The 23,825-nt window shown below is 33.5% G+C and overlaps 1 protein-coding gene across 8 annotated transcripts in view; it reads left to right on the top strand.

Annotated features, from left to right (window-relative positions):
- The window catches only part of sorbs2a (sorbin and SH3 domain containing 2a), a 152,662-nt gene that overhangs the window by 98,816 nt on the left and 30,021 nt on the right, over window positions 1-23,825 (top strand). For 4 of the 8 annotated variants that reach the window (NM_001443153.1, NM_001443151.1, NM_001443152.1 and 1 more), the window contains 7 exon segments: window positions 1,371-1,757; window positions 3,205-3,331; window positions 6,569-6,744; window positions 9,293-9,359; window positions 10,012-10,062; window positions 11,715-11,919; window positions 11,988-12,102. In NM_001443153.1, coding sequence (NP_001430082.1) covers window positions 1,371-1,757; window positions 3,205-3,331; window positions 6,569-6,744; window positions 9,293-9,359; window positions 10,012-10,062; window positions 11,715-11,919; window positions 11,988-12,102 — 1,128 coding nt within the window. 8 annotated transcript variants of the gene reach the window in all.

The raw sequence follows: 23,825 nt of genomic DNA, 5'->3' as shown, positions 1-23,825 counted from the left end.
ATTTATTTAACTCATTAATGACTTTGATGGCAAGCTGCCAAACTACATCTGAGACTATATCCCTTTAAAGCTGTTATATATCGACCCCAATTTTTTTGTGCGCCGTCAATGCATCACATTTATCAAACCACATTAGTAGTGATTGTTTTTATTATTATCATTATTATTTTAACTTTCACTAAAATCTTATTTTGGCATCACGGTGGCACAGTGGGTAGCACGATCGCCTCACGGCAAGAAGGTCGCTGGTTCGAGTTCTGGCTGAGTCAGTTGGCATTTCTGTGTGGAGTTTGCATGTCCTCCCTCTGCTTGCATGGGTTTACACTGGGTGCTCCGGTTTTCCCCATAGTCCAAAGACATGTGCTGTAGGTGAATTGAATAAGCTAAATTGTCTATAGTGTAGGTGTGTAATTGTAAGATTGTATGGCTGTTTCCTAGTGTTAAATTTTTTTTTTTCATTCATTTATTTTCTTTTGGCTTAATCCCTTTAGTAATCTGGGGTCGCCACGCTAACTGACAGCATATGTCTTACACAGCGGATGCCCTTCCAGCTGCAATTTAATTGCTTGTTGCAACTGATCACATCATTTGCTATAGATTAGCTTCAGATTTGCTATAGTTTTTTGACCTCCAAAAATTTTCTGCTCAAGTTAAATTTTTTACTTGTCTGGAAGACGTACGTTTTTAGGGAAAGTCACCTGTATTTGTGTGTTTGTGTTTACTTTGTCATGCAAATACTTAAAGGTGCTGTATGTAGAGTTTTGACTTGTCTAAAGCAAAAAGTGTGTTTTGAACCTGAAGTGCAATACCTAGTTCAACCACTGGGTGTCAAACTTACATACTACACCTTTAATTCCCTATTTGAACCCTGAATTATGTCCACATTCTTCCTCTGGCATACTTAGATTCAGAATTGTTGCTTGCATCTATTGTGTGTTTTGAAATTGAAAGTGTGATTTTGGCCAAAAATTGTCTACAGCAAAACTTATTTGGAGCATTAATTACAATAAAATTTTGCGAGCACCAAACCAGGATTCTTACAATAGCACACAAACCTTTATTCAATAACATTCAAACTTTTGACTGGTAGTGTAAACAAACTAAGTGTAAAAAACACCCATTCACCTCCATCCGATGGGACAGAGTGAAAAACACACAGCATGATGAAAAGCCCTATGTGTTGACTGCTAACAACTAATTTTGCCATTTTTACAGCCAAGTATCTATTATTTTTTCCCAACAGATTGTTCTGTCCTTCACTCAACATGGTTCAATTTGCCTGCGTCACTTCTTGCTCACCAGCTTTGCTTTGTTCACGTTAATTTCTTATCTTCCTTCCCTTTTTATTTCCTCCCATCCGCCTCCATCAGCGTGAGTTTTCCCCTGTAAGAGGGGGCCCAGGACCGATTTCTTCTGGACCATCATCTCCAGACCCAGCAGCTCGTCGATCACCATATAGCCGGGCCAGTCAGGATTCCCCAGACTTCCTATCAGGGCTACTACCCAAAGCCCTCTCGCCGACTCCCTATGCCCCTCTGGAACGTTCGGGACTAATGTCGGCCTCACCTGCCGTGTCGCCAGTAACCGTATCGGCACTGAGTCAATATTCCTCATCCACGGCTGGGCTGGAGGAGTTGCAGATATGTGGCCTAGACTCCTCCCCCTTGGCCACACCCACTCCGTCCCCCACACTCAGCCACACCTCCAATGCTGCTGATGAGCTTCAATCCATCCCGTCTGCTGCCACAGGCACTAACGTAACTATCACGCTCGACTGGCGCACTTCACCTCAGTCTGGTCATGTTTGTTTCAAGCTACTTGTTGTATGTCCTCACTTGTCTTTCAGCGCTGATTGTCTAACATTTTGTCACGTGCTTAAATGTGTCAGGCTGTTATGTCTTGTGTTTTACACTTGGTTTTCGGTTTTATGTGTTCAAATATTCATTGCGTGCTATGTATGTTGTTTTAAAGGGGACTATTTAAAGGGGACCTTTTATGCCCCTTTTTAAAAGATGTAAAATAAGTCTCTGATGTCCCAAGTGTGTATGTAAAAAACCAAAATACCCAACAAATAATTTTTTAGAACAGCTGACATCTACCTGCATTTGGCTGGCTGGCAGGTGTTAATGTCAAGCCCTGTTCATACATATACATTTAATACATTGAAGTAAATTAAACGTTTGGTGTTTTTCAATACCTCAAATAGCTGTTTTTCAAACTGTTTTTTTTTTTTAATATATTTTAAACTTTTCTAGACTAGCAGTGCTTAATTTCTGGCATTATTATTCTTCAGCATCCCATTTCAAAAATCATTCAAATATCTTGATTTCTAGGTCAAAAAACATTTTTTTTATTATTAATAATATAGAAAACTGTTATGCTGCTGAATATTTTGTCTGGAGTCACTGAGTTATTTTTAAGTTTTTTTGATTAATAGAAAGTGTGTTTTTTTTTATCAAAATAAGCTATTAATATTGTTGCAATTATTTTTATCAGTTTAATGTATAAAACTTTTAATAAAAGATTTATTTTATTGTTTATTTTTATTTTTATGTATAATTAATGATAAATTGTCCAGGAAAGGGAATAAAACAGGGGAATTTTGATTTAGTTATTAAATGGGTTCCTATGATGACCTCTGTTTTTACATGACCTATCGTGATGATTGTATAATATTACCAAAATTTGCGTCTTTAATTTGCCATACATGACCTTTTGTGATGATTGTTTAATTAATATTAACATAATTTGAATCTTTAATTTGCCACTGCTAACTGAAGACATGTGTAATATGAACGTATAACTGAAGCTTAATCCAGTGTTAACATTCCTATTAGTAAATTGTCCTGCACTCATTAACTGCTAAAGTTTCTTTGAATAGTTGCTGTGCATTAACAGTTTTCAGTCTGTCAGTTGTTCTCTTATGTTATTACAGAAGCATCAACATCTGATCCCAAACTTTGTCTCTTTTGTATCAGCATTTTCCTCAGTAATGACACTTCTCAGATGCATTTGTGCTACAATATCTGTGATATTTTTCAATTTGTGTCTCCTAATGTGTGCCCTCATGTCTTACATTTTCTCATTCTACCTTCTTATCGTCTCATAGATTTCACCCACTCATATTTGTTTGTCTTACAGTGACTTTACAGATTACATTACCCACAGTTCCATCTCTTATAAAGTGTTTTGTATGTTACCCAGGGTCAAATGACAGTGAATGGAAGCTCTCAGTCTCAGAGGCCCTTCTCTCCACCTGCACACCCTCCTCCTCCACCACCACCAATCCTCAGCCCAGGCCTGGTACAGATCCAGCATGGGCATAGTTCTGGTGAGCAGAATGAACTACAAATGCCTTTGGCTTTAGTATTTGAGTATTAGCATAACATTAACCCTACTGATGTCTTTATTATTCTGCATACACTGAAAAAAAACCTGTTCATTAATAGTTCACAAGTAATTCACACGTGTTTTCTGTTTATTTACGGTTGTGAATTACATTATGGGATATTTATCTGTTTTCTGTCAACTTTAATTGTTGAAAATATAGTTTAGCATAGTGACTTTTATTATACATACATACATATATATATATATATATATATACATATATATATATATATATATATATATATATATATATATATATATATATATATATATATATATATATATATATATATAATCTTTGCCATGATGACAGTAAGTAATAATTTATTAGATGTTTTTCAAGACACTTCACTACAGCTCAAAGTGAAGCTTTTAAGGCTTAACTAGGTTAATTAGGTTAAAAACGCAAGTTAGGGTAATTAGGTAAGTTATCGTATAACGATGGTTTGTTCTGAAGATAACGAAAAATATATATATATAGCTTAAAGGGGCTAATAATATTGACCTTAAATTGGATTTTAAAAAATTAAAAACTGCTTTTATTCTAGCTGAAATAAAACAAATAAGCCTTTACCCAGAAGAAAAGAATCAGACATACTGTGAAATGTCCTTTCTCTGTTAAATATAATTTGGGAAATATTAAAAAAAAAAATCAATCATTCAATAAATCAAAGGGGGTGGATGTAATACACAAAGGTGAAGGGTGAAGAGGCATTTGTGTGATGTTACTTGCAAAATATTGCACGGCAATATATATATATATAATAATTCTGACTTTAACTGTAATTGCTTTGTTTTGTGTTTTGTGTGTTTTTTTTCCTGTAATTTGCCATAAGTCATAAATAAAACTATACAACTGTGCTCAGTTGGGTTCACCTGAGTAAATTACACCTCTTTGCCATAAAAGTCCTGGTGCACACAAACTAGCAGACTAGCAGAAAGAAATGGTTATCAACCCAGTTTTAAATGAACTCTCGTATACAGTTCCACTGAACTATGAGTAACAGGTAGAAGACATGTAAATTAATCAAAAACAGGCCATGATGCCAAAAGACACAACCATGAAAAGGACAGAATTCAAAAGCTTAGTAGGGGCTTAGAAAATATATCTCCTTGCAGCAGATCTTTCTGTGTAAGTGTGATGGAGGGATTCCGGGGGAACGTTTGACTTCTTTTTTATAAATTAATGTATGACAAATGTTTTCTTCTTAATCAGATATTACCACATACTGTACAATAAGTGTGTTTAACCCAGCAAATTTTGGATGTTCTGTTTTAAAATATATAAAATACATGAAAGATGCATGTGTCTGTCTTTAGGTTCAGTCTTTAAAAAGTATGAATTCTAAATGAACAAGATCTAAATGTGAACACGTTTAAATGTGCAGTGCATTACAGAATTTATTTTATTTCATGCACTCTTAAAATCAAGATTCTTAAGCCCAACATTTTATTAAACATTTTATTAAAAACAATTATAAATAAATCTCAGTGGTTAAGTAGAATTTTATATAATAAAACATAAAACATAATTAAAAATCACAATTTGTACTCACTTAATGAATGTAAAAAAGTAACAGTCACCTGATTTCATTATATTATATTATATTATATTATATTATATTATATTATATTATATTATATTATATTATATTATATTATATTATATTATATTATATTATATTATATTATATTATATTATATTATATTATTCATTTTCAACTTAGTCCTTAATTTATCAGGGGTCATCACAGCAAAATGAACCGCCAACTGATTTGACATTTGAGTTATTACTACACCCACATGGAATCTGCGCGCACAGAATTCCGCAGATTTTCCACAGATTTCCGCATATTTTTAGCCCATCATTAATTGTGTTTATTTACTTGAGTAAATGTTTAAATCTACAGGTATTCAGTTTTTAAATTAATTACAGTAATCTTATTGACTAATATGAAAATATTCATCTGATTTATCTACAATGCAATTTGTACAGTAATACAGTAATCTTTTAGTAGATATATATTATATAAGAGATTATCAAATAATGTGAATCTAATTGGATTTGCATTATAAACAATAACTAAAAGTTTAAAAGATATTATTTTTTTATTTCACATATTAGGGTCTTAGTTATGATACTCCCAAAATAATTTCACAGAAATCCGCAGATATTTACCAAAATTCTCTGCAGAAATAGCAAAAAATGTCAGCAAATTCCGTCTGGCCCTAGTTATTACCTATATCTCTAAACAAAGACTTCCTAAATTGTCTTTTTGTGCTTCTGCTGATTCATTCCCATTTTTGATGCTCTAAAACAACGATTTTTCTTGTTAGTGGACATCGGGCAATTATTGGCAATTAACGGTGCAGTTTGGTCCTCAGGATATGAATCATTTGCATCCATTAGGCCAGACCAGAGCAATCAATACCTGAACAGAGGGAAACTGAGGGGAGGCAAAGCTCTGACACTTTAGTGCAGATTTGCTTAGCAAGGCACATTTATACAGTTGTTGTAGTAGTTCAGTTTAAAGAAATATGCTGACAAATAGTGTGCTGTAGCATTTCCTCCCATCACTGCCTTTTTACAACCGCAAACCTGTACAAATGTGGGGATATAAATGTAGCTGTCTCATTTATGCCACATCATACTAATGTCATATACTTCATGATGCTTAGTCAGGGTTGGAGATTGTGCCATGTCAGTTTCCTGCTCGCTTAGATTAAATTGGACTGTCAAGTTGCCAGTTGTGTCACTATTTACCTATTTTGTAATTTAAGATAAATCGCAGACAAAACAAATATATTTCTTTCTTTGAAGACATTCTTTGCTATAATAGTGTGAAATGCTTGTGAACAGGCAGGTAATTGCCTTTATGATAAATTTTAGCATCTGACAAAGTCTAGACAGTAAGAGATTCTGCATAGTGTGACTGTATCTATGGCAGCAGTCAACTGAAGAGCCAATAGCAGCACAGCAGTCATTGATGATGTGTTTGTGAGAGAGCCATTCTGTTTAAAAGGTTCATTCTAGCTTGTCACACTGTTACTGAGGATCTCAGTGGGGTCATATGCGATACAGTTTGATACTTTTTAAAGGACAGAACAACATTGCAGTGCAGTTTACTCTTTTGTTTTAATTTTTTATCTATCTCTAAACTAGCTCTCTATCTTGCAGAGGGTTCACAGACACTGAGGAGAGAGTCTGTTGTCTCTGGTCAGACAGTGGTCAGTAGCTCCGTGCCCATCGCTCGCTTCTCAGAGGAAGAGAAGAAGGTCTCTGTCATAAAAGCTCCCCATTACGAAGGCATTGGACCAGTGGATGAGTCTGGCATTCCCATCGCCATCCGTACGGTGAGTATACTAGCATGTATGAGGGAACTAACATAAATGACTGATTTAATTCGATTATGATTGATGGAGTTTGCTTTAAAAGAAAATACAATTTCAGTGATTAATATTTATGTGTGCTATTTGTGAGATTTATTGTCAGTATTTGAGTGAAAATGGTCACATTTTAAATCCTACAACAATTGTTGGTAACATTTGTATTTAAGGTGTCCTTGTTACAGATTTTAAATGTACTTACTATAGTAGTTAAAAATATATATGCATAATTACATGCAACTAACCCTTAACATATAATCCGCAATCTAACCCTAACCGTATAGTAAGTATATGTAATGAATTAGTAGTATCTTAGTTGTTAAATTAATTGTCAAACTGTAACAAGAACATCTAAAATAATGTAATAATTAAATCAACTTAACAGTTTTATATAGGCTACTGCATTCTGTACAAATAGTTGATCATTCATCATGATAATTTATCATGCAACTTGAGTAAAATCTTTGCTCACATGATAATTTTTGAAAGTATATACTGGCTGATTTTGTCTTTTGATTGATGTAAGTAGTTTGTCCATGCTAAACTACTGCAGCATGGAATATATCATTTGTATTATTAACTCAGTTCATTCTGAGTTTGTTTTAATTTAATTAATTTAGGAAAGGGGTAAAACTGAGTTTGAGGTTATTCTGGGTACTCACAAATGGACTTATAACAATACAGGCTTTATTCTTACATCTTCATACTAAATCAAGAACTGCTTTAAACACATTGACTTTGTAACACATACTAAATGAGATCTGTCAAATAGCAAATCTTCTATAGCATTATCTTTGATAGGACAATTGTAGTGATTATTCACTGTATAATCTTGCTAATTTGCTTTGTTTTTGTACTACTTTACATAAAGAAAGACTGTATGTAAGTCAAAGTGTGTTTCCTTTCAATGATCCTGTCTCAAGTATATGAATAATATTATTTTGTGAAGTAAAAGTGTATATTTTTTGACTGCTTACAAAAAAAGTTAGCCTGACATTTTGTGTTATTATGTCTTTTGTTCAGGCTATCAGCATTTGTGACCCTGAACCAAAAAATCATATGAGTTAAAATGTTTGCAACTGACATTTAGTAGAGATGCAACTATTTATAAACTATTATAAATCTGGAATATGAGTTTTAAAACAAATGACTGGAAAAGTATTGATATATTTAATGTATGACCTTTTCAGTCTCTTAGTATCTTCTTGTCCTAAAATAATTCCAAACATTTGCAGTCACAGCTGAGCCACTGCGGATCTCAGTGAAACATGTTTGTTGATAAATGAATCAGCAATTCTGAATGATCCAGTGATCCACTTAATGATTAATAAAAAATGATTCAGCTTTTTTGAACAAATCAGATTAAATTTATATGCTCGTTTTAATTTTTTGATATACATTCGATATTGTTGTTAAAATAAATTACAAAAAATAAGAATGCGACATGAAAGAGCACACATTTAAGGTTCGGAAAATTGCTATTTGCATTCTTTGAACATTGCATTTTTTTTATTTTTTACTGCAAACAAATGCTGCATTTGGTTGTTTCAAAGCACTGGATCAATAACATATATATTTAACACCCCTCAAAAACCTGAAACCACATAGCACCCTATATGTATGACATTTGTTTTATGATGAAAACTTATTGATCTACAATACAGAAGTGCGCACATTTTTGCTATTGTTTTAGAACTTCCTATTCAGTTCCCTATGGGAGAAATGACTAGGAATAATAAAGGCAGAAAACAGCCAAACTACTTGCTCTACAGACAAAGCAGAATAATATAATAAAAAAGCATCAGTTTGCAACATCAAGCAGCAAAACAAGCTATTTTTAATGTCTAAAAATGAATGGAAGTGAATTAAACCAAACGTCTTGAGCCAAAAATATTAATACGTGAAGAATAAGGTTAATAGAACATTCAAAACAAGACTGTCTGAGATAAACTTGTATGAGCTATTTTTGAATCACTGAAATAGAGTGTATGGCGCTTTATAGCACATCACTGCAGGAAAAGAAACCAAAAATGACTTGATATAATGTCCCGATGTCCATTTTCACAAAAATATGATTTTTATTACTTGTTGCCTTGTTTTAACTAGCTAGGATCAAAAAACTAAGCCAAACACTCATCGTCATGGTCATCCCATCTGTTGACTGTCATTGGTCAATTTAAAACAACAGATCAGCTGTCTGTCGTCTGTTTTGGGGACATTTTCCTTGATTAGCATTTGAGCTGTTTTGACATTTGATCCTCTTATTGTGGCCACAGGAATGCTTTTCAGCAGGTCAGACTGTCTGTGAATGTGTGTTTGTGAGCAGAAGAGAACATTCCTGCCTCTTTCCTGGCAGGTTTCTGTGATACTCCCATTCTCTCTTTCACTCTCTCTCTCTCTCTGTGTGTTCTGGTGATTTTGTTGGTTGTCAGGTAATGACAAATGCTGTTAGCTTTTTGTGCACTTAACCAACAAACTGATAGGATTACTTGACTGTGTTTGTGATTCTATTTAGACTGTGGACAGGCCCAAGGACTGGTACAAGACCATGTTCAAACAGATCCACATGGTTCATAAGCCAGGTGTGTATACTGGTTACATATTGTTGTAGTCAAAATTTTTCGTTTTTTTTAATTGAATATATATATATATATATATATATATATATATATATATATATATATATATATATATATTTCCCAAATGAGCAAGGACATTTTCACAGTATGTCTGATAATATTTTTTCTTCTAGAGAAAGTCTTATTTGTTTTATTTTGGCTAGAAAAAAAATGTTTTTAATTGTTTAAACACCATTTTAAGGTCACAATTATTAGCCCCTCTAAGCTATATATTTTTTCGATAGTCTACAGAACAAACCATTGTTATATAATAACTTGCCTAATTACACTAACCTGCCTAGTTAACTGACTAACCTAGTTAAGTCTTTAAATGTCACTTTAAGCTGTATAGAAGTGCATCTAGTTAAATATTATGTACTGTCATCACAGCAAAGGTTAAATAAATCAGTTATTAGAAATGAGTTATAAAAACTATTTTGTTTAGAAATGTGTTGAAAAAACATTTCTGCGTTAAAGAGAAATTGGGAAAAATATATACAGGGGGCTAATAATTTTGACTTTAACTGTGAATGCATATTAAATCCAGCTATTAATTACATATTCTTTTGTCAGTTTTATGAGATTTTCAGTTTCTATCTAATGCTGTTTTCACCAGATGATGACTATGCAGACACATATAATGCAACATACGCAGTTATAAACAACGGTGAGTTCTTTCAAATAAATTAAATCCGATTTTAACTTTTCTGATGGCTTAAAACAAGAAAGTATGTTGTTCAATAGTTTTGAAATTGTGGGTTGATGTAAACAAATTGTCATTAAATTAAGTTAAACAAAGGGTATGTTATTTGGGAAATTAAAAAAATAGTCATAATATAGTTTTTAAAATTGATAATGAAGTTATAGAAAGAGTTTATGGAATTAAGTTTTTTGGTTGTTGTATTGGATCATAAAATTAGTTGGAAACCACAAATGTGATGTTAAAATTGGCAAAAACCTTTTCAAAAGTGTATAAAGCAAGATAAATCTACCCATTAAATCAATGTATGTGTCACACAACACACTTATGTTGCCATATAATTCTTTATTTTTTTAAATTGAAGATACTTAAGTTTAATGATTTGATTAAATTAAATTCATAAATATGTTTAAAATGGAAGTTACAAATGGCATAAAATATATTGTGCAGCTCAGTTGTTGATATTCATAAGAAATCACCACATCAGCAAATTGTTATGATTTCTGCAAGATCATGTGACCCTAAAAATTCAGTTTTAATCACACACACACACACACACACATATATATATATATATATATATATATATATATATATATATATATATATATATATATATATATATATGATCATAGAAATGTTGCCTGTTTGAGCTAATGAGACTTATTTTATTTTATTTTTTATTTTTTCAACTTTATTTATAGAAATTACATTTTTTTACAAATATCACATATTTTACAATATTATTGTACATTTGAACATAGAGAGAGAAGTAAACAAGGATCTAAATGATTGTGACAATTATTGACCTCCAGATGCAGTATTTATAGAAAAAAATATATAAAACAGAAAATAAAAAATAAAGAAAAAAACTAATAATAATAAAAGCAATAATAATAATAATAATAATAATAATAATAATAATAATAATAATGTTGGTGCCAGTAGCCTAGTGGTTCTGCGCGCTGACATATAGCACCAATGTGCTCACAGCGACACATTCGATTCCCGGCTCGAGGTCCTTTGCTGATGACCCTTCTCTGCTCCTAATGCTTTCCTGTCTGAATTCTCTACTGTCCTGTCATAATAAAGGTGAAAAATAAATAAATAAAAAATAATATATATATATATTATTACAATAATAATAATCATCTTGTAACTAAAACAATTGTTTTTTACACCAAATTAAAACCCTGGTCATGATGTCATATAAGATGTCACACAGCAGAGAAGAATGTAAAAATAAAATGTCATCCAGTATGCAGGGAGTATGCATTTCCATATATTCAAGAAGAGAACCCCAAATTTTATAAAAGTTTTTGGAAGAACCCTTTAGACAGTGTCTAATTTGTTCCAGTTTTTTTAAAGTGAGAAAAGTCATTAATCCACATGGAGTGAGTAGGTGGAGCAGATGACTTTCAATGTAGTAAAATACGACCTCTGGCCAGGAGAGACACAAAATAAAGAGATTTATTTTAAAAGATTTGATCCTAGTTTTAGATTTCAGAATAGTGTACTGCTATATATTTGCTTGTTTTTTTCTGCAATGCCTAAATATAGCCATTAACTTAGTTTCATTACTCTGCGATATTAATATAATATTTGTGTCTCTTTCTCAGACAACTATCCTCCAGTTCATGCTCACCCACCTCCTCGAACGCACACGTACCGGCCGCTCTCTAGAAATACCTCAGACATTCCCGACAGTGCTGCCCAGCGAGAGCTCTCGCCATCACCCGTGCCCCCGCCGCCCCCTCCGATGCCTTCTCTCCTCCAGCTCCGCTCGCGGGACATGGACAGAGAAAAAGAGTTCTCCCATGACCCGTAAGACACCTCTACTCATGTCCTACAGGCTGCCCTCAGATCGGTTCTTATATTGGTCTCTTCTACAGAAACGAATGGGGTCCTCCAGAACGTAAAGTGGACACGCGTAAATATCGGGCAGAACCACGGAGCATCTTTGAGTATGAGCCTGGAAAATCCTCCATCCTCGAACAAGAAAGGCCTGTGAGTGATTCAATTTTATTAAATCAATTAATTAATTGATTGTCGTTTGCTAATATAATTTTATAATCCTTACTGTGCTTTAAAGTTCTAGAGAAATTTCCTTAAATTTAGGGAGCTTTTTCACTCTCATAAATTCAGACATACAGGGTCAGACTTCTACAAAGATTATAGGCCTGTCCTGGATTAAGTTGCTCATTCAGCAGACTTGCTTTTGGAAATAGTTTTTTAGCTCTATGTAAAGCCAAATTTGGCCATCGAAACTGTTGAAAGTTTCAAAGAAGTAGCTCATCCAGAAATGAACATTCAGCCTTTATTTACTTGCCTTCATATAATTTCAGACCTGTATGACTTTTTTCCCTCTGGAAGCAAAAAATGTTTATTCATTATGGGTATAGACAGATCTTTCCATGTGTTTGCCCCATTTTGAATTTAATTGTGTAATCGTTATATCTGCATTTTTACCACCATTTCTACCTTTTTTTTATTATTTATTTTAATTTTTGGCTGTTTTTTTTACTTTATTGTGATAGGACAGTACCTTTAAAGGAAGCAATGTTGAAGAGAGAGATGGAAATCAGATTGGGAAAGGTCCAGAACTAGTCTAGTCTGGAATAGAACTTTAAAATCCTGATTTACAGACAGGGTGCAAATTATACGTTGATGATTGAGGGAAGTTTTTTGGTTATGTTCGGTAATATACCAAATATATTTAATTCAGTTACATCAAATTTATTAATCAAACTTGTTATTATGTTTTCAGTGTTTTGAGGGATATTGAGTGGTTCTCAATGACAGTTGTGTAATTAAATAAACGGTGTGAGGTTTGGTTTCTTGCACCTATTGATGGATGACCATGAAAGACTGCACATATAAATATTTTTATTTTATTTCACTGTTTAATTTCCATGTGCGAGCCTGTGTATAATAAAATACAAACTATATTTCTAGTTTTACAGACACCTACAAACATCTTTTTTTAAAGAAATATGTTTTGTGAACACTTACACTGTCTATCGGTGCTTAAGATTTGCTGGTTTCAAACTGATGATTTCATATTTTTGGTGCAAACATGCATTCACAATGGTATGAACCACTACAGGCGTGGTCATATGTATATTAAAGTTATCTATTATTGTAATTACTAGTATTATTTAAGGTACAGATCAGAGCAAACTATTTCTTAACTATTAAAGTGTAGACTCCCCCATACATCTTGTTTTGTTGTTCGTCAGGGGGATCCAGTGTTAATTAGGGGGGTCAGAGGGGTATTTCACTCTCTGTTCAAAGATAATTGGGACTATTTTTATGTAAAAGAAAGAAAGGCTTGAATTAAAGTATGAGTGTTAAATTGATCATTTGTGACAATTTAGAATATTCAGTGTATTCCTTTAACTTCATATGCTTTGCAGATAACTTTTTGTTCTTCCTCTCATTCAAAATTACACTACCCTCCATTTTAGGTCAAAACAATTTTATTTTTAAGGATTATGCTAGGCTGGAATAGACTGGAAGCTGGAAATCAGCTTTCCCAATCTAAAAAAAATAGTTAGGTTAAAATACCCCAACTTATAACCCATATAATAATGGGTTACATAATTTAACCCAATGCATTGGGCTATTTTGATTAAAAAAATTATAAAAAATCCATTCTGGTATTACTACTGCTACTATTACTATACTATTAAATAAATAATATACATTAAATAGCAAACTTTAAAATGCTTTATTTTTTTTATTTTAAATTACAGACACTAAAGTTAAAATAAAACAAGAATCACAAACAATGAAGAAACAGAACAAAGTACAGGAAGTTATAAACTGTGCAAGCAGTAATCATGTGTTGATGGAGCAGAATATGGAGTTCTGTGTGCTGTAGCAGCTGCAGCAGGCTTCACTCAGTGTCCACAGTGTACAATACATTTTAACCACATCCACACTTCTATACAAAAATAATTATTTAAAAAAATGTTTTTCGGTTTACTCATATATGGATTTATATTAATGGAATATTTTTATGTCACGTTTAAGGCGGCTAGAAGGGCACCCACTGCATTAAACACATGCTAGAGCATTTGGTGATTCATTCTGTTGTGGCAACCCCTGACAAATAAGTAACTAGGTCAAATGATTGTGAGTGAGTGTATTTTTTATATTACTTCCTTTTAAAACAGTAGCTCACCAAATCCCAAATATTTAAACAGCATCAAAATGACCATATCTTATAAATCTTATACCATGTCTTATAAATACTCTCATTTTTATTTTAAATTCAGGTCTATGAAATCGTCACATGCTTCACTTAATGTTTACTACAGTAGAAAAACTTCAGCAGTTTCCAAACTGCTGATTGGATGTGTGTTAAGACAGGATTTAACCTCCGTTTCACGGATCATTTGACCAAATATTGGACCCTCGGCCGTAAGTTTGCTTATCATGAGCAATGTGGTTCTTTAGTAAGCTTTCTTTCCATTCTATATTAGTTCATGTTGGTAAAATATTGGTAAATGTTTGCACTTAAAGCAATCAATTGGAGCTATATAGTGCTGCGGTTTACCTGAAACATTATGCTGTGGTATTCATGCTAACGATGCAGCTTTGGATTTTGCCAGCAATACATTATATCCCAATACTATTCTTACACTAATGTCAAGATTGTGTTTGTACGAACAAACTGGTTCAATAGATGTTTTTCCTCAGTGTTTCATTTCTCTTTTGAAAGTGGCTGAACTTTTGTTTTGCAATGCAGATGTAAAAAGCTGGAAGGGTGTCAGACAAAAGCGGTGGAGTCATAGCCAGGAGCTCGGTTCACAGGGAACAATAGGATAGAAATGTCAGGAGGCTGAATCACAGCACTGCCCTCAGCACAAACACAGTGGATGTGGCGGTGGGAGATGTCCCGTGCGGCAAAATGAGTGGGCAGCTTTCACAGCATGTACAGTCATAGCTCGGGGAAAAGAAAAAGAGGCTTTAGAGAGAGAGAAACAGGAGGAAGAAGCTCAATGTCTCCCCCTGCTGAATAAAGTTGAAAGGCACAACTCTTGTAGTGAAAAGTTCTATCAGTTGGAAATCAGAAGAAATATTTTCTATCCCATGTTGAGGGCTAAACAGTTTTGTTTCCCGTTGACTTCCATTGTATAGACCAATAGTAGGGGAGATGGTAGACCTAAAATTTCAATATGACTGATTAGATTTGTTTTAAGCTAACCTAACAGAAGTAAAAGAGCAGTAGTTTTTAAGCACATACTCGAAGCACAGTATAATGCTAGAAAAGTAAAGTTTGTAGACAAACTTTATGGTGGCTTGAGAACGCCTAGTCTGAAAGTTTGAAGTAGTTTAAAAGTTTTAATAATTAAAGTAGTTTTTAAACAGCTGGCATTGATAGATCACTACACATGTTAGCATGTGTTAGCACATTCTAGTATGGATTGGCATGTTTCTAGCTAGGGCATTGCTAGTGAGTTCTGAGTGGCAACTAATGCGTTGCTAGGGTGTTCTAGGTTGTTGCTAAGGTGTTGCTAGGAGGTTTCTAAGGTGTTCTAGGTTGTTGCCATAGTGTTGCTAGGTGTTGCAAGGAGGGTAAGCCATTTTCACCCATTTGTCCCAGGATTCTCCCTTATTTTACAATTCTATCTCACTATCATCCTGTAAAGGTATTTTCCCGTATATCTCCTGTATTTTTATTTTTATTTTTATTTTTATGAAGGGTGGCAAAAAACATCAAAGAGCCGATCCTCCCTATACGCAACCCTTACCGCCGAACCACCTAGGAACGCCCTTCGCTCTTATATATAAATGAATCTATTCTGTGCTTTCATTTAATTTAGGCATGAAAACACTTTGAAAAAAATATAAAAACGGCAGGAGTCCCTTCCTTTCAATTACACCATTGCCTGCCCCTCCTCTGCAGTCCTCAAAACAGTCAATTAATGTAGTGGTGCGTGACTGTCAGACACCCTCCATATTGATAAATAGATGCTGTTTCCCAAACGGATTCTGCACACATGATTTGAATCGGAGCGAAAGTGGACATTCTTGTATCCCTTATTTTCGCATCCCAATGTTGAAATGATTGAAATAATCATGTTCTCTAATTTTAATGTAAATACATTTGTAGTCAATGGGAGCCAAAGCAATTTAGTTACCTTGCCCTGGTAATTGTTATAAATGAAAGCGTTTAGAGAGTGAGAGAGAGAGATGAGCCACCATATCCGCATCTGTTCTTTACCCATCGTGCCATATTTGGATGCTCCTTAATCAACGCAAGCTCATTGGAAATACTTGCCTCAGCCTATACTTTTTTGAAATAGCAAGAACATACATCAGCATAAGTTTGACTGTGGCTTCTAAGTCAAATGAATACTAAGGGGCAGTATGATTCCAACAAATTTTGTTCCTTTTTTACAATAATGATATTTATAGGGACATAAAATCAATGAATAAAGGATTATTTTCATGTAATTCTTTGCATAACCCAACATAAATACTACAGTAAACCTAAATGTGGTTCATAATTTGTAATAGAATACATTTTGCCTCATCTTTCTGTCTTTATATGGACACATTTTCAGCTGCGGTCAGCTTGCTCTGTAGCTCACTATGTACTGTGATACAGGGCACTCAAGATTGAGTCCATTACCCTAAGTAATGTATTTTAGATTTTAAAATTGTAGACAGCGCCCTCTATTGGATTTGTCATCTCAAACATGTAACACAATGTACCCAGAGCAACGTATTTTATGTTTGGTTTAGCATTTATAGTAAGCCTGAGTTACCCTAACTGCCATTTTTCTTTTCCTCTCGTTGTTTTTTCTCTTTGCTTACCTCTACTCTTCTGTGTTGCTTCTTGCTCCAGACATTTGATTTAAACCCAGATGACATAGATTTAGAGAACGAGCCTTGGTTTAAATTCTTTTCCGAGTTGGAGTTTGGACGGCCGGTAAGTTGTGTGAGGGTGCGGCAGATTGGCATGCTAGGCTATAATCTCCTTGTCCTGTACACACTTGCTGCTGTGTAACGACAAGTGCGCGCGTGTGTGTGTAGTTAAAGTTTTGACATGTGCACACTGGCTTTATAAAAACTTATTTTAACAACAAAGGAATCTGTGTTTGCACACTGAAAACAGTACAATAGCACTTAACACCACCACAATGACAATTTGCAGGCCCCGATATACTCACAGCAACATTTTTGTTTATTCATTGAAAAGTTCAAAATAAGGTATGATGTTGCACTTAACATGCTGCTGAGGCTTTGTCTACAATAATACACTTTTAATTAAAAATACATATAATTGTGTGACCGTATTACTGCCCTTCGTAAAGATAAAGCATTTTTTGATACGTCTGTTTTACGCTGCAAGCGTGTTCGTAACTGCAGAGTGTAAGCAGTTTGTATCAAAAGCAGAAACAGCGCACAGGCGTTTGCCTTTCACACAAGCGCAACTGATCAGCAGCTTTTGCACTGATCAATCTTTCTCTATCTATTCTAGTTACCTAACTATCTTTATATATAAATACACTTTTTTTTTACTTTTCATCTGCACCAAGGCCCAAAGCAACTTCCTCCTATGTTGTTTCCTCAACCTGCAACTATTTGTTTAACAAGTTATATATATGTTATTGATTGTCAGGATGATTTAGGCCTATAATTATAATTATATTTATATAATATAGTTATAATGACATTTATACAAGATCAAACTGGTGTGCAACTTAGTAAGCAAAACTAATACTAAAACAAATAAATATTTGTTGCCGTTTTTATTCGTTTAATTCATTTGATTAAATATCTAAAAATCTGAGGATATTATTGATGCATTTATTGGGTAAAATTGCTACTTTTTACTGTCATTCAATGTGTTTTTGGTCATTATGAATGCACTGTCACTTTAATTGAGTGTGAGCTAGATAGACCCAGCATCGAAACTATCGCTGCACTGCTGCTTCAGCGACGCTCACACCTCGCGCTGACGTGCTGCTTCTGCATGCCGTATGAAAGCTCTAATCTGTTAACATGGACGCCAAAAAAAAAACAAGCTCTGCTCCCGGTTGCGATGTGAAACAGACTTTACTGAAAATAAAGCTTTTCGAAAATGCTTTTCATAGTGGTTAAATTTGAAAATGCAGTTTTATAATTTTAAATTTGACAATGGTGGCTTTTGCAAATATGATTTGTGTAAGAATTGATGTGATGCTGCACATACCAATAGGTGTATGACAATAAAGTATTGCTAGAATAATGCAAAAGCATGAGAAGCAGCCCCAGTCTCAGAGACAAGCATTTTTCATTGGAGATTAACAACTTTTGGAAAATGCTAGTGTGTATAGAGACTATGTGACTTTGCGATATTTAGTTTTTCTATTATATCTTCAGTGACATTACTGTAGTTTCACCAACTGACTTAAAAAATACATAATTTTTCATTTTAGATTAATTGGAGAGATTCTATAGACAAGTATCTACATAAATTATCATAAACAAACTGAAAGCCTAAATAAATACAATATAGAGCAAAGATGCAAATTAAATTGTAAATTTCTGGACTAATTCGATCCGAAATATGTCAATTTGTGCTGCTCACTCGCTTCTCAAGAAATTATCCCAACAAAAATGACAGCGGGGAGAAAACTGCAGTTCAGAACGCATCATACGGGCTAAAAGAGATGTGGATATTTGCATGAGCTCTGCAGTTCGGCACTCTTTACGTCATGTTTATTTATACAGAACATGCATTAGATTGCTTTAAAGCAAGCTGCTTTATCGAGCTGGGCAGTATGTCCCAAAAATCATATTACAGGTATATTATGACAAAACCATGACTAAGCTTCTTTTATACACAGATATTGTCATGTAAAACGATCAGTTAAATTCAAAGTCTTATATTATATTAATAATCGCTATTACAGATTAAAACAAAAAAAATCTGAACTGACACTCGTTTTTCTTGTTTTAAAAGTAATTGTGATTCTAATATTTTTGGAGAGAGACAAAGAAAAGCAAATAGTTAAAAAAAAAAAATTTGAAATGCAAGAATCAAATTTAACCTGAAAATATGTACGTTTGTGCTGCACACCTTTCTATCAAGAACAAAATAATCTCAACAAAACCGTAGTTAAGAAAGCATCAGACATGTTTGGATGAGCTCTGCAATTCAACACTTAGTAATGTCATATTTTTATATATAGAACATGCATTATATTGTTTGAATAAAATCATCTTTATAGTATGAAAAGGCATTAGTGTCGCTTTCATTTAGAATAAAATAATTTCTTGTCAGTTTGTTCATGTATTTACTTACTTGTGTCTTCCCTTGAACGACTGAACAGAATAAACTAATAAATACTTGAAGTATATCGGGTCCTTAAAATTACTAGAAGTACAGTGTTGTTAACAGAGGAACAGGTTAACAGTTTGAACTTTTAGTGTGAAACACTGTTGTTTTTTGTTTTGTTTTTTGCTTTGGCTCTGTTTGCGGTATCACATTCTTACAGCTTACAGCATTTACAGCTGGAGAAACTGTGCAGAAAACACTTGACAAGTCTGTTTGTTTTCAGTAATGAATGAGCATAGGATAATACAGTGGCCGTAAAAGGATTTGAGCCTTTAATCCACACATAAACTGGGTAAATCTGAGTAATTTCACATCAATGAGTTATATGCTGTTGTAGAACGCTTAAACAACATGCTTAAACAATAGTAAACACAAAATTATGAAAAGTTTGAAGACATTTAATTAGTTGAGTGTGCGTTATATACTACTAATGTAGTGTTTTTCAGAAATTATTCAGGGTTTCTGTGGGTCTTAAAGGTGCTGTATGTAAGTTTTTGACTCTTCTAAAGCATAAAAATACCATAATATGTTTGCAGATTTTAAAAGAACATGCTAAATACACATTCTTGTTTATCTGAAAAATAATGCTGAAAATGTGTTTTCTGTGCCAAAAAGTCTGTCTTTTTTTGGTCATTTTAACCTGCTTGATGCCAGTTTCAGCACACCAGGTTGCCTTGGTGTAAAACTGCGTATTTCATTCATTTCATCAGGAAGGCTCTGAAATTTGTGTTCGTGACCAAAATGCGACCTCCGGTGGACAGTAGCAGACTCCAAAATGAGACACAGATTCAGAGTTCCACATGAGATTATTAATAAGCAAATAATATAAATAGTGTGCACATAAACATTAGGTAAGCATTTTACATTGTAACCACGTGTCCTAACAACACACTACGTGATGAGATACGCAATTTGACTGTTTGCATCAGACGAAACATGACAGAAATTTAGATACAGCTATTCAGAAGCACAGAAAATGCACTCACTCATGAAATGTTAATGTTTATAATCTATTTAATACATATTAACCTTTAACTCTTTAGCATTATTAATTGTACATGCTGAATCACTCATATGTGTTTAGTTCTAAAGTTCAATTTCAAACGGTTTATTTTATTTTAAAGATCTGAGGTGAACTATCTGCTGCTGCTTTCAGTTTATGGCAATAAATGTAATGTGAAATGGCATTCAGACTCGCATTGTTAGCATTTAACACTGAATAAAGCACATGAGGTGAACCTGAGGTGATCATTGTCATAGTGTTCTACTGCTCATCTGTGAGAAATAGAAGCCGTTTTTGATATATCAATTTAAGGTGTTGGTTAGGACTAAAACTCCTTTTCATGTGGAAAATATTCCTTTTATCTGGTGCCGTTGCTTTTATATAGAAAACGGTGTAAATAACTCACTCCTGTCCTCAACCTGTGCTTGCCTTTGTTTTGATCCAGGAGTGCAATACCTAGGGTCCGTTCTTCGTACCTCGCTTAAATGATCTAAGATGATTTGGCAGATCCTGGATCTTTTAATCTTGATAACTGATCTCTCGCTAATTTGGTTCTTCAAACAAGTTCACGAATCAGATTAGAATGTCTGGATAAACTGATCTGAGATCGCTGCGTGTGTTATGAAGGACAGATCTATCGATCCTCAAAATCATGATCAGCAATGCAACGATTGGCTGACGGCATAGCAGCGTAATGACATCATCTGATTAATATTCAATTATCCATGTGAGCAAAATTACATCAAATTAGCAGTAAATGGTTTGTTAAATATGACACGCAAGAACTTTCCACATTTGTTGTGAGCTGCAGGCTTTACACTTTCATGTTTCAAGACAAGAGTATTCATCATGTATTTCAATGCAAATCAATGCATTTAGTTCTACATTTAGAAAAGATTTTCTTTATTAATGTAGCCGTTTTTTAATCGGTGTATAAAGAATAACTGGTTGTTTACAAAAGCATTTTGATATTGGTAAAGGCGTCTGCAACTTTTGTGAAGCATCAAATCACTGGCATATTAACTATCAAAACATGTTTATGACTGCATAAATGTATTATTGCTTAAAAAAAATCACATATTGTGCATTTCTATTATACACAATTTGTTTTAAAGCGATCTAAAAAGTTCATTTCAATAAGTTTTCTCTTTGCACCAGATGGCAGTCTTTGTACTTTCATTTCAAGGGTGCAGATTGCATACGTTTTATTAATATGTATAACTTTATTTTATTTTATTAATGACTATAACTTTATATATATATATTTAAAAATTATGTATTATTTTCCCAAGTGTATATAACTACTACTGTAAGAAAATATCAGAATTCGGTAAATACTTTCTGTATTATCTTTGCTTGAACTAAGCCGATCTAATCCTGTTTATATGAATTAAACCTGCTCCCGATCAGGTTTGACCTAGCAGAACTGTTGCCATGACAACAACTCTCGGATCAGCTTTGAAGAACGAAACGATCCTGGATCGTGTCAAATCGTCAATATCCAAATCCAGCTAACTGAGTAACCCACGTACGAAGAACGGACCCCTAGTTAAAGCACTGGGTGTCAAACTTACATACTGCATCTTTAAATGGGTCTTTTATAACAGAACAGAAAGTGTTCAAATTCAAAGTTTTGTTAGTTAGTTAGTTAGTTTTTTTGTTTGTTTGTTTGTTTGTTTGTTTGTTTGCTTGTTTTCAGTTACAAAAAAACATTTACTTGTAAAGCAAAATTAAAACTTGTAAGTATTTTCTTCTGAGGAAATAAACAAAATTAGACTAAGTCACTAAAAACAAGAAGAAATATATGTCAGTGGTGTATGAAAATCACATTACTGTTTGACCAAATATGATAAATATTTGTTCCCTTTTTAATCCAAATAACAAAATTTACTTTGTTTAATAAATTTAGACTTTTTGATTTTAATGTAAATTGAAATATTTATTGATTATTTGACTTATTTTAATTTAAAAGACTTGGTGATCTGTTGGGAGTTGTACAGTATTTTAAAAGCTTTTAGGTGTATTGCTAAGTCTTGTCTGTCCCCTATATTTTTTATTTAAAAGAACATATTGAAGTGATGTTTTCCTTTTAAATCATTAATTACATTTTATTTATTTGTTTTTAAAATAGTCTTAAAACAAGTAAGTCCAAAAATAAGTGAAACAGTTGTTATTAAAAAGTTGCTATTAGCATATTAAAAACAACACAGATGTGCATCAAAAATCCAGACAACCGCCAAAAAAAATGTAGAAACTGGTCATTCTAATATGCTAATTTGGTTCTGTGCCTAATAAAAGCTCAAAAGAACTGCATTTCCTTCAAATAGACTTTAGTTTGTGACCTCATCAAATGCAATAAAATGAATAAGCCTGTTCATATATTTTGGAGGCCACTGTATGTTCATTAATGAGACATTACAGTATATGCACAGTTCCTCCAGCTCCTAGAGAACACACACCCGCCTTGTTTACTGGTTGAGTTTGCTGCCATCATGTGTAAACAAGCAGCATCTGGGTGAAGCCTTGATGTAGTTCCATCATTGTGTGTATTAGATGTACACACAATCGGCAATGTGTGTAAGGTAGGTAAAGCATGTGTGAGCACTTGTGTAGTCTGTCACACACACTAGCACTCACCCTTTGTTTGTTTGTGCACTGTGTGTGTGTTTTGCTTAATCCTTCTCTGTGTTTCTCCATGCCTAACGTTGTCACTCTCTCCACATGTGTCTTTTTCCCATGACGCACCTGCTTCTCCACCTCATCTTCACCTCTGTGCTGTGCGTTTGTTCTGGTGGCGGGACATTCAGCCTCCTAAAAAGAGGTTGGATTATAATCCTGACTACTCCACACATACTGTGGCACAGGTAAATCTGTCTTCCTGTCCATCCATCCATCCATTCTTTCTTTGCTGGTTCTTTTAACATTCTACAATACTTTTTTTCCCTTGCACTGCTTTCTGATGCATTTTTATTTACAGATATAATATTCATATGTACATTTTATTCATTTTAAACTGTCTTTTAATGGAAAAAAATATGTAATAGTTCATTTAAAAGTCACTTTATTTCAGGCTTTCCTTAAGTGTCAGATAAAAAATGTTTTGTATTAAAAGTTCTGAACACTCACATATGTATTTTGAGGTGGGTAATGCTTTTTTTAAATCAGATTTTGTTTATGCTTTGTTTGCAGTCGGGTTTACTTCATCTGCTCTTGAAATTTTTACTCTTAATGCAGTAGTTCACCCAAAAATTAAAAATCTGCCATTTTTTACTTGTATTACAATTAGAATTACAAAGTAGATGTTTTTACTATATACTTAATATACATATATATATATATATATATATATATGATCCTTACGGATATCAACCCACAGTTCAGAACGCACGT

The sequence above is a fragment of the Danio rerio genome, chromosome 1 (genome assembly GCF_052040795.2).
Source record: "Danio rerio strain M-AB ecotype USA chromosome 1, GRCz13ab, whole genome shotgun sequence".
Lineage (NCBI taxonomy): Eukaryota > Metazoa > Chordata > Actinopteri > Cypriniformes > Danionidae > Danio > Danio rerio.
Note: the sequence above shows the minus strand (reverse complement) of the source record. Positions and strands in the feature narration are given on the sequence as shown.